This window comes from Taudactylus pleione, unplaced genomic scaffold (assembly GCF_031769625.1).
Source record: "Taudactylus pleione unplaced genomic scaffold, aTauple2 ptg000184l, whole genome shotgun sequence".
NCBI lineage: Eukaryota > Metazoa > Chordata > Amphibia > Anura > Myobatrachidae > Taudactylus > Taudactylus pleione.
The window spans coordinates 8731461-8745500 of record NW_028284586.1 but is presented as its reverse complement, the minus strand read 5'-3'; the positions used below and the strand labels follow the sequence as shown (position 1 = coordinate 8745500).

The 14040-nt window shown below is 44.2% G+C and overlaps 1 protein-coding gene across 1 annotated transcript in view; it reads right to left on the bottom strand.

Annotated features, from left to right (window-relative positions):
- The window catches only part of SMG1 (SMG1 nonsense mediated mRNA decay associated PI3K related kinase), a 243586-nt gene that overhangs the window by 156628 nt on the left and 72918 nt on the right, over positions 1–14040 (bottom strand). The window contains exons 16-18 of the mRNA XM_088476176.1: positions 13802–13920; positions 12747–12834; positions 5793–5894 (exon numbers count right to left, since the gene is read on the bottom strand). Coding sequence (XP_088332302.1) covers positions 5793–5894; positions 12747–12834; positions 13802–13920 — 309 coding nt within the window. The remainder of the gene's footprint in view (positions 1–5792; positions 5895–12746; positions 12835–13801; positions 13921–14040) is intronic.

Below are 14040 nucleotides of genomic sequence, written 5' to 3'. Positions count from 1 at the left end.
GAGAGAGCATCATCGTTTGAACAGTTATCCGACAGAAAAAACTCATTCCATCTGGAGATGAGCCAATTATGGAAAGGCCTGGAATGGAACTGAGCCCATTCCACCATGCATCCCAGAGTGTAAAGACATCTGTCGACTGCGCAGACAACCATGTACTCCTAATGGAAGAGAGGAGATTCCGTCTTACGCCAGAAGAATTCTCAGATTCTGAGAATTCAGCAGGGATCCTAGATGAAGAATACCCAGAGAGGGATGCAGGGAGGACTTTTTCCCCGTTGATTAAACGTCTGCACCCTGAAGAAGCCACAGTCATCCTGACCTGGCCGTAAAGTACCCCGGAGCATTGGGATACAGAAGAACTGTCAGAAAATCCAAAACGCTGGTAAACCCCTGTGGGGCTGAGGACAGTCCCAACAGGCAGAGCCCGAAAAATTGTAAGTGTTGCTGTGATACAGCAAACCTCAGCCCATGCTGAGGAAAGGTCTCTGTAAGTACCCGTAGGCACGCGTCCTGTATATCCAGTGATACCATAAAGTCCCCAGGTTCCAAATATCGTATGATGGAGCATAGGGATTTCCTCCTGAGCCCAGGTAGCTTTAGGAACTGGTTCAGGGAATTGAGACAGAGAATAGGCCAAAGAGGACCATTCAGCCACCGCACCAGAAAGAAAACAGAACAACCAGTCCCTCACTGAGATAGTGGGGATGGCCTAATTAGCTCCGCTTACCGCAACAACTGCATAGCTTTCTGGATCTGTAAGGCCCTTGTAAAGAGGGCGTACCCTCCTACCCACGTAGCCGCGGCAACTTGACACTAATACCGGGCGAACTGAGAAAATCGGTATCTCCCAGTTGTAGGCCTGTCCCGTCAGGCTGAAGAGATATCCGTAGGTTCAGAAGCAGGATCGGCTGGCAGTCCAGGCCTGCTCGGTACTGGATATGTCGGCCCTTGTAGATGCCGACAGTCTACGAAGAAACAGACCTTTAGGCTGACCCAGAGGACAAAAAAGACTTAACAGACCTAGTCTGAGGCCTTGTAGTGGGCATAGCTGAAAGCGGTAAACTTGTCGTTAGTAATACTGCCAATGTTACTACAATCTTGTCAAGGTCAGGACCAAACAATATCAACCCTAAAGATGGTATCTGCACCTCTGCATTCCCAGAGCGCAGCCATAGGGTATTACGGAGGATACAGTCGCAGCCGGAACTCTGAAAGTTAGGAGACTGGTATCCAATATAGGCATTTCCACCTATGACAACAGCATATATTACGTGAGCGACCAAATACATTTGAACCCCCGACGTGTTGGAGGGGAAAAAACGTTACAAATGCATCAACCCAATATGCAATAGTATTAACCAACCATGCTATAGCCATGGTAGGATGGGTAACAACTCCTGAAAGCAAGTATACTGATTTCAGGCAGAGTTACCACCTACGGATCCGAAGAATCCGACCACGCAGGAATGGGAGGCGTAGTAACGTCTGTAATCAGACGAGTAACACGCCCATCCCCCCCAGGAGGGGCTCGTGATGACCCTCAGGGAATTTGGGACAGGAGGCCAAACACTGTTGTAACACCTCCTATCTGGCAACAGCCAGAGTCCCGCTATGCGATCCACCCGCTAGTCAGCAACAGGGAACCCGAAGGCACGCAATACTGAGGGTGTATGATACAGGTGCAGGTCAACATTCACTCTAACCAGAATGGACCTGCTACCAGCCCTAAAGCAGGGATAATAATACCTGAAATAGGCTTCCCCCCGTGTAAGAGGGAAAGAGCCCCGAACAGTACCCAGTTCACGGCAGAGCCAACTGGGAAGTAACCACAGGGCGTCAACCACGCCAATTAGCGTTTCGTAGAAAACGACATCAACCCTGGGTGGCTGTTGTGGTAATCCCTGCAAGGGGAATGACAGACTATTGTGGCACCAGGGGGAATTCATATACTGTGAAAAACCCCTGCAGGGAGCGGTAGTCTGTGTCACAGGGGAAGAGTGCAAGAAGCTGCGAGATACCCTGAGATGAAAAGGGCAGTATGGTGAAGTAACCCCAAGTGAGGTACAACAATGGGGCCCGCCCGGCGATCCGCAATTGAGAGGATCCCGAGAAAACAAACCGCCCAAGGGGGTCGTGAAAGAGGCCAGCACCAGATGACGCCACATACAGAACCCTTTATGAGTCAAATCCTCCGCACTAACACCTGCAGCACATGACTTGCAGGATAGTAAAAATGGGTGCAGTATAACGCTCTATCTCCTGGTCAGACATATCTGACCAATCTTGGCGGAAATATTAAGCAGCACTATACTGGTCCTGACTGATGCCAAAAATTAGCTGCAGGGACCCATTTTCAGCGTATGCAACACACAGTTCCATCTAAAATATGGCAACGTGCAGCACGCAACAGTATGTGACAAACCACACAAATATTAACAAGTATATAAATGTGAAGTCTCAGAACCACCCTAAGTACAGCTGTATTAGGGCAGATAAAGAAAAGGGATAGATATACACTGACAGGTGAGAGAATAAAGTACAGTCAGCACTAGCATAAGTCACATACAATGCAGATATATACATATATACATAAACATGTCATATAATATACTGCACTATTACACTGCATTCAACTGCCCAGATTCAGTGTCTGGGAAGGCTACAGCGCTGTGTACACTGACCTGATGGTGAGGTACGCAGGGGGACTGGACTCACTGCCATCTCCAGAGATTTCTGCTGCACCACAGAGATAAAATGGCCGCTGGAGACCTCTGAAGAAGCGTGGCCCGCGGAGGAAGCAGCTCAGCGACGCCAGACTATGGATACTGAAAGGCGCGCTGAGCTGAGGGGAGGAGCCGCTGTAACAGGGAAGGCTGCCTCCCCTGGCCGGCTATTAACCCCCGGGACGCCGGCTCCCTGCACCGATCGTTAAGTCCCTGGTGGTCTAGTGGACACACGGGGTATGGGGGGCCCGCCGCCACTGCCGGCGCCTCCGGTCTGTCCCCTGAGACCGGAGGCACAGGACTGCATTTGAATTGCGCGGATCACCGCAAGCGGTGATCCGCGACCTTACCTGCTCCCCGTGGATCCGGCAGCAGTCCTGGGCGCCCACAGAGTCCGGCTAGTACAGACTCTGGGGTCCCGCTGAGATCCCCAGATCTGTACTGGCGTCTCAGCGCCAGCGGGGTGACGGAGCGGCAGCTTAGACGTCCTATGGACAGTCCGACGCTGCCGCTCTGAAGAGTCCAAAGTCCATGGAAAAAACTTTGTCCCTAAAAAAATAAAATAAGCTTAGGGGCTGCTAATCAGCTCCCCCTGCGCTAACGGTGACCCGACTCCGGCCGGGCACCAACTTAAACTGAGGTGCCTCTGGCTTGGGGGTGGGGTTATAGGGAGAGTGGACCCAGTGCATCCTGGGAGCTAAAAGCTTTAACTGCGTGGTGCCCGGATTTGGTTCCCAACCTATACCCCAAGGTCAACCCTGTGGACCCCCTATGGACCCTGAAGTAGAAACAGGAGGCCTTTGTGACTCCTCATATCTGGCGCAGCCAGACTCCCGCTATGAGATCCACCCGCTGGGCAGAAAACAGGAGATGTATGATACAGGTGCAGGATCGACATATCTCTATATCCAGAATGAACCTGGCCACCAGCCCCAAAGCAGAGATAATAATACTTGAAATCGGCTCCCACCATGTGAGAGGGAAAGAGCCGAATACACCATCCAGTTCACGGCAGAGCCACAGGTCGTATATCACGCCAATTAGTATTTCGTATAAAACGACATCCACCAGGGTGGCCGTTGTGGTAATCCCTGCAAGGGGAATGACAGACCGATGTGGTATCGGAGGTAATTCATGTACTGTGAAAAACCATGGCGGGGAGCGATAGTCTGTTGCACAGGGGTAATTTGCAAGAAATTGCGAGATACCCCGAGTTCAAAAGGGCAGTATGGTGAAGTAACTCCAAGCGAGTAATGACAATGGGGCCCGCCCGGCGATCCTCAAAGGAGAGAATCCTGAGAAATAAACCGCCCTTTAAGGGGGTCGTGCAAGGGGCCCGGCACCAGATGGTGCCGCATACATAAACCTTTGAGTTAAAATCCTCCGCACTACTACCTGCAGGCTATCACTTGCAGGATAACAATAATGGGTGCAGTATCGTGTGCAATCTCCTGGTCAGATATATCTGACTATCTTGACGGAAATAATAAGCAGCGCCATACCGGTCCTGACTGACGCTAAGATTAGCTGCAGGGACCCATTATCAGCGTATGCAACTCACAGTTCCATCTAAAATATGGCAACGTGCAGCACGCAACAGTATGTGACAAACCTCACAGATATTAACAAGTATATATATATGTGAGGTCTCAGAACCACCCCAGGCACACCTGTATTAGGGCAGATAAAGAAAAGGGATAGATATACACTGACAGGTGAGAGAAAAAGCAGACAGTCAGCACTAGCATAAGTCACATACAATGCAGAAAAATATATATACATACATTTGCATGACATATAATATACTGCACAATGTCGCTACATTCAACTGCCCAGATTCAGTGTCTGGGAAGGCTATAGCGCTGTGTACACTCACCCAAAATGGCCAGTTACACAGGGGGACTGGGCTCACTGTCATCCTAAGAGTTCTGCAGCACCACAGAGAGAAAATGGCCACTGGAGACCTCAGAAGAAGCGTGGCCCGCCGAGGAAGCAGCTCAGCGACGCCAGACTGTAGCATTGAAAGGCGCGCTGAGCTGAGGAGCCGCTAGACAGGGAAGGCTTCCTCCCCTGGCTAGCAATTAACCCCCCCGGGATGCCGGCTCCCGCTGCCGCTATAATCCCTGGTGGGCTCTGGAAACGCGGGGAATGCCTCCAAGGAAGGGGACCCCGCCGCCACCGCTAGCGCCTCCGGTCTGTCCCCAGAGACCGGAGGCATAAGGCTGCATGTACACGCAGGTCACCGCAAGCTGTGACCACGCGACTTACCTGTCCCCGTCGATCCGGCAGCAGCCCAGGGATTCCTCCAGAGCCCGGCTAGTACAGACTCTGGGGTCCCGCTGCGATCCCCAGATCAGTACTGGCGTCGCAGCGCCGGCAGGGTGTAGGAGCGGCAGCTTAGACGTCCATTGGACAGTCTGATGCTGCCGCTCTGAAGAGTAGTAAAAAATAATAAAAAAACTCTTTTAAAATAAATTTTAAGCTTAGGGGCTGCTAAGCAGCCCCCCTGCAGTAACGGTGACCCGACTCTGGCCGGGCACCAACTTAAACTGAGGTGCCTCTGGCTGGGGGGCGGGGTTATAGGGAGAGTGGACCCAAGTGCATCCTGGGAGCTAAAAGCTTTAACTGCGTGGTGCCCGGATTTGGTTCCCAACCTATACCCCAAGGTCAACCCTGTGGACCCCCTATGGACCCTGAAGTAGAAAGTAGAGAGACTGAATATTGCATGTGAAAATTATGCTGTCCCAGTTATGCTGCATTTCCTGCAGTTGGACCACATGTACAGCACACAATGTAGAGCAGACAGTCACTAATCCAGATATAAGCACAGGTTGTCTGTTTTACATATTACTGCACAGGCACAGCATGCCCATTCACCCCCATGCCTGCACTATTTTCTGTGCAAGGTGCCCTTCAGTAAGAATATATTTAAAAACATACATTGTGCATTACTCTTGGAAAAATAACATCTGTTAATCAATGTCAACTACAATGAAGCCATCATAGATTTGTTAAGGATATACATGCAACAAAATACAGGGACACAGAAACATGGAAAAATACAAGTACCTTAATACAATGTCTAAAGGAATAGACTTCAGAAGTTTCCCAAAAGCTTGTCTGACACGTGTTCCACTTGAGACCAACTGCACACGGCACACATCAACACACCTGCAGCACAGAAACAAATTTGTATTTATTTAAATAGAAGATATCTGACACACCCATTAGTAACATTGAACAGCTTTTTAACCTGCAGTATCATTAAAATAAAATACGAAAAAAAAATGTATGTGAATGCCATCCTGAGAGATTCTATCTACAGATATGCCCAGCTACATCCTTGCCTGTAGCGCAGCGAATCGCACCATGCGTGTGTGGGATGGACTCCCGCGAACGGAGACGCGCATTTTAGTCTCCATAGGACTGAATGGAGACGCACTCCCGTTTTTCGGGGATGCGCCATAGCACTTTTGTGGTGCGATCAGCCACAATGAACTTGAGCGCATCTGTACCATAGCCAACAGGATCAGTTCCCTTCATATGCTATACATCTTTAAGGATTAATGACGAACGGCCAAATGTAATAGGGTGAGAATTTAGAAAATGTGATATTAGCAGTAACCTCTCACTTTTTAAACTCAGCCAATGTAATAGAGCCCAAGAACATGCAAACTCAAATGTTTTTAAGATTAAATAAAACTCACGATTAAAATTCTCATCCAGATGTTTTCCCATTTCGAAGATAAAACTCAACCAATGTGAGAGATTACTGCTAAACTCTCACCCTATTACATTTGGCCCTAAGTCTTCTTTGAAGGTCTGTCTTGGAGTATTTGCACTATAGACCATCATACTCTTTTGGATGATCTCTATCACTTTGCACTATAGGCAACAACCCCAGGAGGTTCTACCCCCAAGTGCCACACACATTCCCTTTGAACTGATGGACACATTTCATGAAGACGCTAAGGACAGTGTACCATCTTTTGTAGAGGATTTATTGAGCGCACGCTAACGATCATAAAGAGAATGATTTTTGCTCATTTTCATTACGCTGTCTATATAATGTGGTCTCCCATGTTACTGTTGAAGAGAGAACAGTGCTTCATTAGCAGTATTTAGGAGTATCACAAAGATGACATGCTGAAGCTTTACTACATAAATTCTCCATCAGATGGATGGACCCTATGTAAATCAGTTTCTTGAAATGACTTAATAAAAGCAGAGCAACTTTGAATAACTACAGATTAGACAGAGACCAGTCTTCTTACTTTATCATTTGCCTTAGCCACAGAGTCTCTACCTTTAGAATTCTTTGAGGCAGCCTGGGAGGGCGATTTAGGAGGTCCACTGAATGAAGAGGGGTGACCGCTCATTAGACAGTATTGCCAAATCTTCTATAAACACTGCGTTATGAGAAAACTCGCATAAGTTATATACTAGGTGGTGTTTTGTTCCATCCAGACACCAAATGTTTTTGTCTAATCTCTGCTGAAGGCAATGTGGTAGGACTGCCATAGGATTTCTGATATTTGGCATAAGATCTCATCAGCCGGATTCTTGCAAAAGAACCATTGATCCTCTTGTTTGCTTTTGTGCCGCCCTATTACTCTTAGTAAACTAGCAAACCTGCCAATAGACTGGTTCAGCTTCAGCATATCTTCACTACTGCTGGATTTCAAAACTGCTAAATATTTGAAGGCTAATAGATCACCTTATTATAATGCAATAAGGTCACCCCTGCCACTGACCTGCTCCTCGGACAGTGGCAGGTGGGGAGTTTGACTGGGGCGGTACAACTGTCAAACTGTAACGCAGATGTCCTAAGGCGAGCTCAGGGAGGACAGATCTGCTTAACGATGGGATCATAAAATTCCATGAGACGTGGGCTCCCTGGTATTCTTACAATCATTCTTCACTTCCATGTACTTTGTAGCTCTCCGTTTCTACTCTTTTTGGGTGCATCTGCATCCCCTTTCGTTTTGTGCCCTTTTTCTTTCACCATTAGGCTGGTCCTCAGGAATTTGGAGATTGCTGCTTTTTCTCACCGATTTCAGCTATGCAATTGTAATGGAGTAGTACAGACGCTGGTAGCTGGTCTTGCTCTCCTTTGTCTGCAGGAAACTACTCAAGCTGGGAAGGGTTTGCTTTGCAGGTCTGGATGGTGAGAGTTTACAGTTTACGAGGGTCACAGTAATTGGTTGATAAATAACTACAGGGGTTGTCAATGATCTGGTATAAGCAGCTTGGAATAAATCATTATAACTATCTTTCTGAGCACCTAATTGCAGTTGAAGGGATCCATTTCTCCTTCATTTCTGTTGAAATTTCAGCAAATGACACCAATGCGTGGAGGCAGCAGGTCCCTTAGCAACTTAATAGAATCCAGTTTGCCAGTAATGATGTCCAAATTGGTTCAAAGTCTGGTCACAGTTTTCCATTCCTTAGAGACGATTCTCGACACCTCTTCGACAGCCATGTCAAAAGTTTAGATTACTGGGCAGTATTGAATTGTCATTGCTTTTACCAAGAAAAGCTTGTGCAAGAACCAAACATTGACGAATACTCATGCTTTGAGAAGGATTGAGCTAGATGGCAGGGATGAGCTAGTGTAGGCATTTCAGATGGCAGTACACATCCAAGAAAGTGAGGTGTCAGCGGAACCTAGAAATAGCCCATGTAGGATGCTAAAAGCAGAATATTTTTGTCCCTTCTCTGCAATTGGAAATCTTGATCAGCAAGGTGTGGACCAAACCTGGAAGTTTCAGATTACAGGCACTTTATCCATTACCAAAATTGGATAGAGAGAAATGTGAAACTCCATTTACGGGTGGATGCCTTTAGAGCGCTTTTGTCAAAAGTAGTCATATTTCCTAGTGATGCAACTTTCAAAGAAAGTACATATCGCAAGTTCAAGATCATTCTTATATCCATTTATACAGCAACTGATGCCTTGTTGAGATCCAATATTGCTTCAGCTTTAGTCAACAATGCTGTGGAAAAGTGGTAAGAAGGCTTTAGAAGACTTGCAGTCAGGGAGGTCTAGTACCTTGGCGCAAAACATCCACGACTATCTAATAGACTGAAGTCTGGATGCTGGTCAAACTGGAGAAATATCAGCTTTCGCAGCCTCATATAATTAGGTCCTCTGGATCACTGCTCAGGAAGCAAACAGAGTTGAAGACAAATCTTGGGTCCCCATCTTTACAGGTACTGAAATTAATATATTTAGCAAGATGTGTGGACAGACTAAGGAAGGGGGGGGGGCCGGACAACAGAATTCATTTAACCCCTTCATTGCTGAGCTTATTTTTGAAATTTTCCGGACTTTTTGCAATACTCAAAATTTCTATTTATTTTTTAAGAAGACTTTGAATTTCCAGAAAATAGCATTAGTTTGCTTATTTCTCCTCAAAAGACAATCTACTTACAAATTGGCAATAAAACACTTTAGTAATGTAAAATAAAGTGAACAAAAAGCAAATATGTATATTGTTTAATTATAACCAACACCAAGAAATACACGTTGTCCTTGTTTCACATCAAAGCACTTAAAAAAAAATAAATACAAAAAAAAACAACAACCAAGAACCTAGATTCTACAAACGTTTTCATAATAAAATTGGCACCTGAAAATTAGAATGCATTTTTTTTCTTACATTTGTATTAAAACGCATAGAATGTGGGAATAATATGGAATCTCAACAAGGCATATTTTAAAAAATAGACAACCTAGTCCCTCTTTATGGATACCAAGATAGGGGAGATCTAGACTTAGACCTCAATCTCCAGGCTTAGAGATTTCTGCAGTATAGGGTGTTACTGTCTGGTAAACACCAGACAATTAAGGGGGAAAATATCCTGCACGCTAAGGGCCCTCCATCATCCACTGACTACTGGCATTTCTAAATACGGTCTTATAATCAACAGATAATAATCACTAAGGGGCCACATCATTTGAGAGAGGGGACTCTTAAATGTGGGTGCCCCTGAGTCTACTGAAACCATGGTGTGAGTGCATTTTCTAGAAGGGACTAGGCTTAATGACACCATTATGGTGCAATATCTTCCAACCCCCAACTTTCCTACATTTAAAAAATTATGGGGCAGATGTATGAAGCTCTGGAAAGTGATAAAGTGGAGAGTGATAAACAACCAATCAGCTCCCAACTGTCATTTTTCAAACACAGCCGGTAACATGACAGTTGGGAGCTGAGTGGAGAGTCAATTATCACTCTGCACAGCTTCATACAACTGCCCCCATAAGAGAATTTGATATAAGTTCCCTTCCCCATTTGAGCCCTGTAGTGCTTAGGATAAGTCCCACTCGTCAAAAGCACAGTTGACCCTTTTGCAGGTCAAGGAAGAGGTCTGGTGTTGAGAACAAAAAAAACAAACACACACTGTGGAATTTTACCAAAATTAGTTTATAGCCAAGAACACAAGATTTGTGGTTAAGTCACTTTTAGATTTCCTTCCAGATGGGGAACTTTGGAGAGTCCCATGGGGCCATTGTCCCCCAATGCGCCGATAAACAGAACACATGATTTTTAGATTTACTTTATATAATTTTCTCTAAAGCCACTGGCGGACACTTCTAGTCGCTTCATTTACACTTTAATTCACCTGTTTAAAAATGTTGAAATATTTTTATCAGGGAGAAGCTTCTCACCATTTTTAATTTCTTTGCTGGTTCTGTTCTGAAGGTCTTTGTTACAAAAATCACTGAGTGCCCAGTGTGATGGTAATATGACAGAGGGAGGAGTTAACCCTTTAATTTATCATCTTAAAAGGAGAGAATCTCCTGTTCTCTCTCTCTTATGTCATGGGCATTTTAAGTAATCATGACTTGAATGCCTTTTTAATCCCTAGTCACTACATATGAGCTGTGGCTATTAAATAACGAGACTGTACGTGTAAAATATAAACCATACTGCGTGAGTTGACAGTTTTGCAAGTTTCACCCCTCTCGCACAGTTTGCTGTCACAGAGCGATTTTTACGACGCTTCGTAAAAATGTTTAGTTCAGAAGTCGAACAACAAGTTAAATTGAACAAAACGGCCATCAAATCTTTTTAACTGCTAACCGAGGCTTACAGGGCAGGTTGTATGTCACATGCACATGTGTTTGAGAGACAAAAGATTTAGTGACGGTCACGAGGATATCCAAGATGACGAATGCCCCGGAAGGACTTGCATATCAAAAACAAATGAAAATGTGGAAAAAAAATTGAAAAAAAAAAAAAAAGTGTTCGAATAGACCGTTGACTTTTGCATCAAGATCTTAACATGACAAAAGTTTGTGGATTGTTTTAAGGCTTCTCACTGCCGAGCAGAAAGAAAATCAAAAGCAAATTTGAAACAGACATTTTGGAATAAATTCAAGCGGATTTGCATTTTTTTAATAGTTTTTACCTGTGATGAAACATGGATCTTTCAGTATGATCCAGAGATAAAATGCCAGTTCAGGCACTGGAAAATACTATCACCACCAAATATGAAGAAAACATGTCAAAGCAGATCCAAATTCAAAGCAATGTTAGTTAATAATTTTCTTTGATATCAACGGTGTTATTTTGGAAGACTGGGTATCAGAAGGCGCAACAGTGAATTAACATTACTTCAAAAATGTTCTAACAACTTTGCGGGAGAGAATCAGAAGGAGTTGAGGAAAAATGGTTTCATCCTCCGTCAGGACAACGCACCAGCCTGCACAGCTCTCTATGAAGCAGTTTTTGGCTGAGAAACAGATTGCAGTGCTAGAACACCCTCCATACTCGCCAGACCTAGCACCGTGTGACTTCTTTATTTTCTCAAGTGAAATCTGTACTCAAGGGAACCTGTTTTGCATCAGTTACTGAGGCAAAGAAGAAAACGACGGAGCTGTTGAGACAGCTAACATAATGAGCTACAACATGGCTTTGACCAATGGAAAATAAGAGTGCAGAAGTGTGCAAATGTGGATGGGGAGTAGATAGAAGAGTTAAAATGAACGCAATGTAATTAAACAAATTAGAGCATCAGTCTCGTTATTTAATAGTCACGTCTCGTAGACTCTGGAATTTCCAACAGTACACAAGTTATTATTATTAGCTTTTATTTATATGGTGCCACAAGGGTTCCGCAGCACCTTACAGAGTACATAAACAAATGAACACATAAGAAAAACAGTTAACACACAAAACAATGACAGTTTATAACATTGCTGCATAACACTTAAACAAGCAGCAGGGCATCAGCAACCAAGTGTTAGGTGCCATTGTGGGGAGTTAGGAGTAAATGACAGTATAAGTAAGGGAAGGAGAAACATGTAAGGGAAGAGGACCCTGCACGTGAAAGCTTACATTCTAAAGGGCAGTGGCATACAAACAGTGGTGACATAAATGGGAAAGCTATGAGGAAGAAGTGGGTCTTGAGAGCCCATTTGAAGATTAGGAGCCAGGAAGCAAAGATATCGAAGAATTTGGAGCTAGGGTTGGGACCAGTTTGTTATAGAAAGAGCTGGCACAGGAGAGGGACAGAGTTAAGAGGAGAGAAGAGAATGATACTATTAGGATTGCTGTAGTGAGGTCAGATTGATTTAGAGCAGGGGGATGAGGAGAGTGTGGGGATGGGGTGGTCTTTTGAATGAGGAAGGGTGACAGCAGGTGGTGGGCAATATGGAGGTTTAGTGTGGTATGGGTAGAGGAGAGGTGACAGAGAAAGGAGGGTGCAGGGTTCAGTGGTGGTGTAGTAGGACCGCAGTGGACGAGTAGTGATTGATAATGGAGTAATGGGAGATGCGGTGGAGAGTACTGGATGGGATGAAGGGAGACCGAGGAGGGGCAGTAGGGAAAGAGTAGGTGAAGGAGACTATGATGTTCTCTAAAAACAGAAAATAAGATTGTATGGAGACTAGGGTCAATCCATCCTTATAATACCACATTAGCACATTGTTTGAGACCATTATACAAAGTGTAAAATAAAAAATCCAAATTTACTTATTTCACAGAATCCATTGTCAACAGTTTCATAACATACCTCTGCAATAGGTCTTCTGGTAATGAGGAGGATATAATGTGGAGACTGTTGCAAGCTTGGAGGCTAATGCTCACATCTTCAAAGAGAGCTGGCAAAAGAGGAAAACAAAAATACACATAATTCACAACACAGTGCTGTTTATGATCCAATTACAATGATCCAAAAATGTGAATTCATTAAGAACAATAAAGCTTCTTAATGACCAGACTATATTGTATATGTTTATATATAAATTTGGGGACAAATGGTTATTTTATTTGGCACAGGCTTTACATAAAACAAAAAGGAAAGAAAAAAAGAAAAAAACAAAGTATACTTTCCAGGATTTTTCCTATTTAAAAGATAATTAGATATGTCGGACTGAAATCTATGGAAAAGAAAATTCCTACAAAGCAGGGAAAAAGCCAGAAAAGTTCCACCAAACGATGGTGTGATGGCTTTCTAGATATGCAACTACATGTGTTTTATGTTACAGTTTTATTAATTTTGACTGTTCCAAGTATAACAATATCCATACACCCTTATAGTTCTGGAATAGTGATCTAATTCTAGCTCATATGCCAGGTAGGAACAGGTCTTCTTCATTGATCTATTAATGCAGAGCTAGACAGGTGAGCTGTATTGCCTCTCTTAGGGGTTTATTTATCAAGCAGTTGAAAGTGTGGAGAAGTGAACCAGTGGAGAAGTTGCCCATAGCAACCAATCAGCTTTGGAGGTAGAATTTATCAAGTACAGTCTACAAAATAATAGGTAGGAGCCGATTGGTTGCTATGGGCAACTTCTCCATGCTTTTCACTGCTTGATAAATAGACCTATTAGTCTGAACAGTATAACAATGAAAACACAGGCTGTCTGCTGTTCTTGCATCTGCGGACAGTGCCTGAAGCGAAGGCCGACAGGCTGGCTTCAGTGCGGGATGGAGAGTGACATTTCTATGCACTGCTTATTGAGGAGTTATTAAATGTGTTTGCCTGTTAATAAGGATAGTACTTAAATAAAAGGTTGAGCAGCTGAAACTGAAATCTGTTGAAAATATAAAATGAAAAGAGCCTTACTATTTGCCAGGAGTCCTTTGCAGAAATTGTGAAAGGATGGCAATGAGAATAATGGTGTATAGGTTTCAGATTTCTTCATGAGGACAACCACTTCCATAGCCCAAACCATCAACAGTTTCCTAGAGGAAGACAGAGAGATGAAGCCATGCCGAAAACCTCTAAATTAGTATAACTAAACTACTACTGAATGAGTGGAAGCGCAATTTCTAACAAAATAACCAACATATTTTATGTACTAT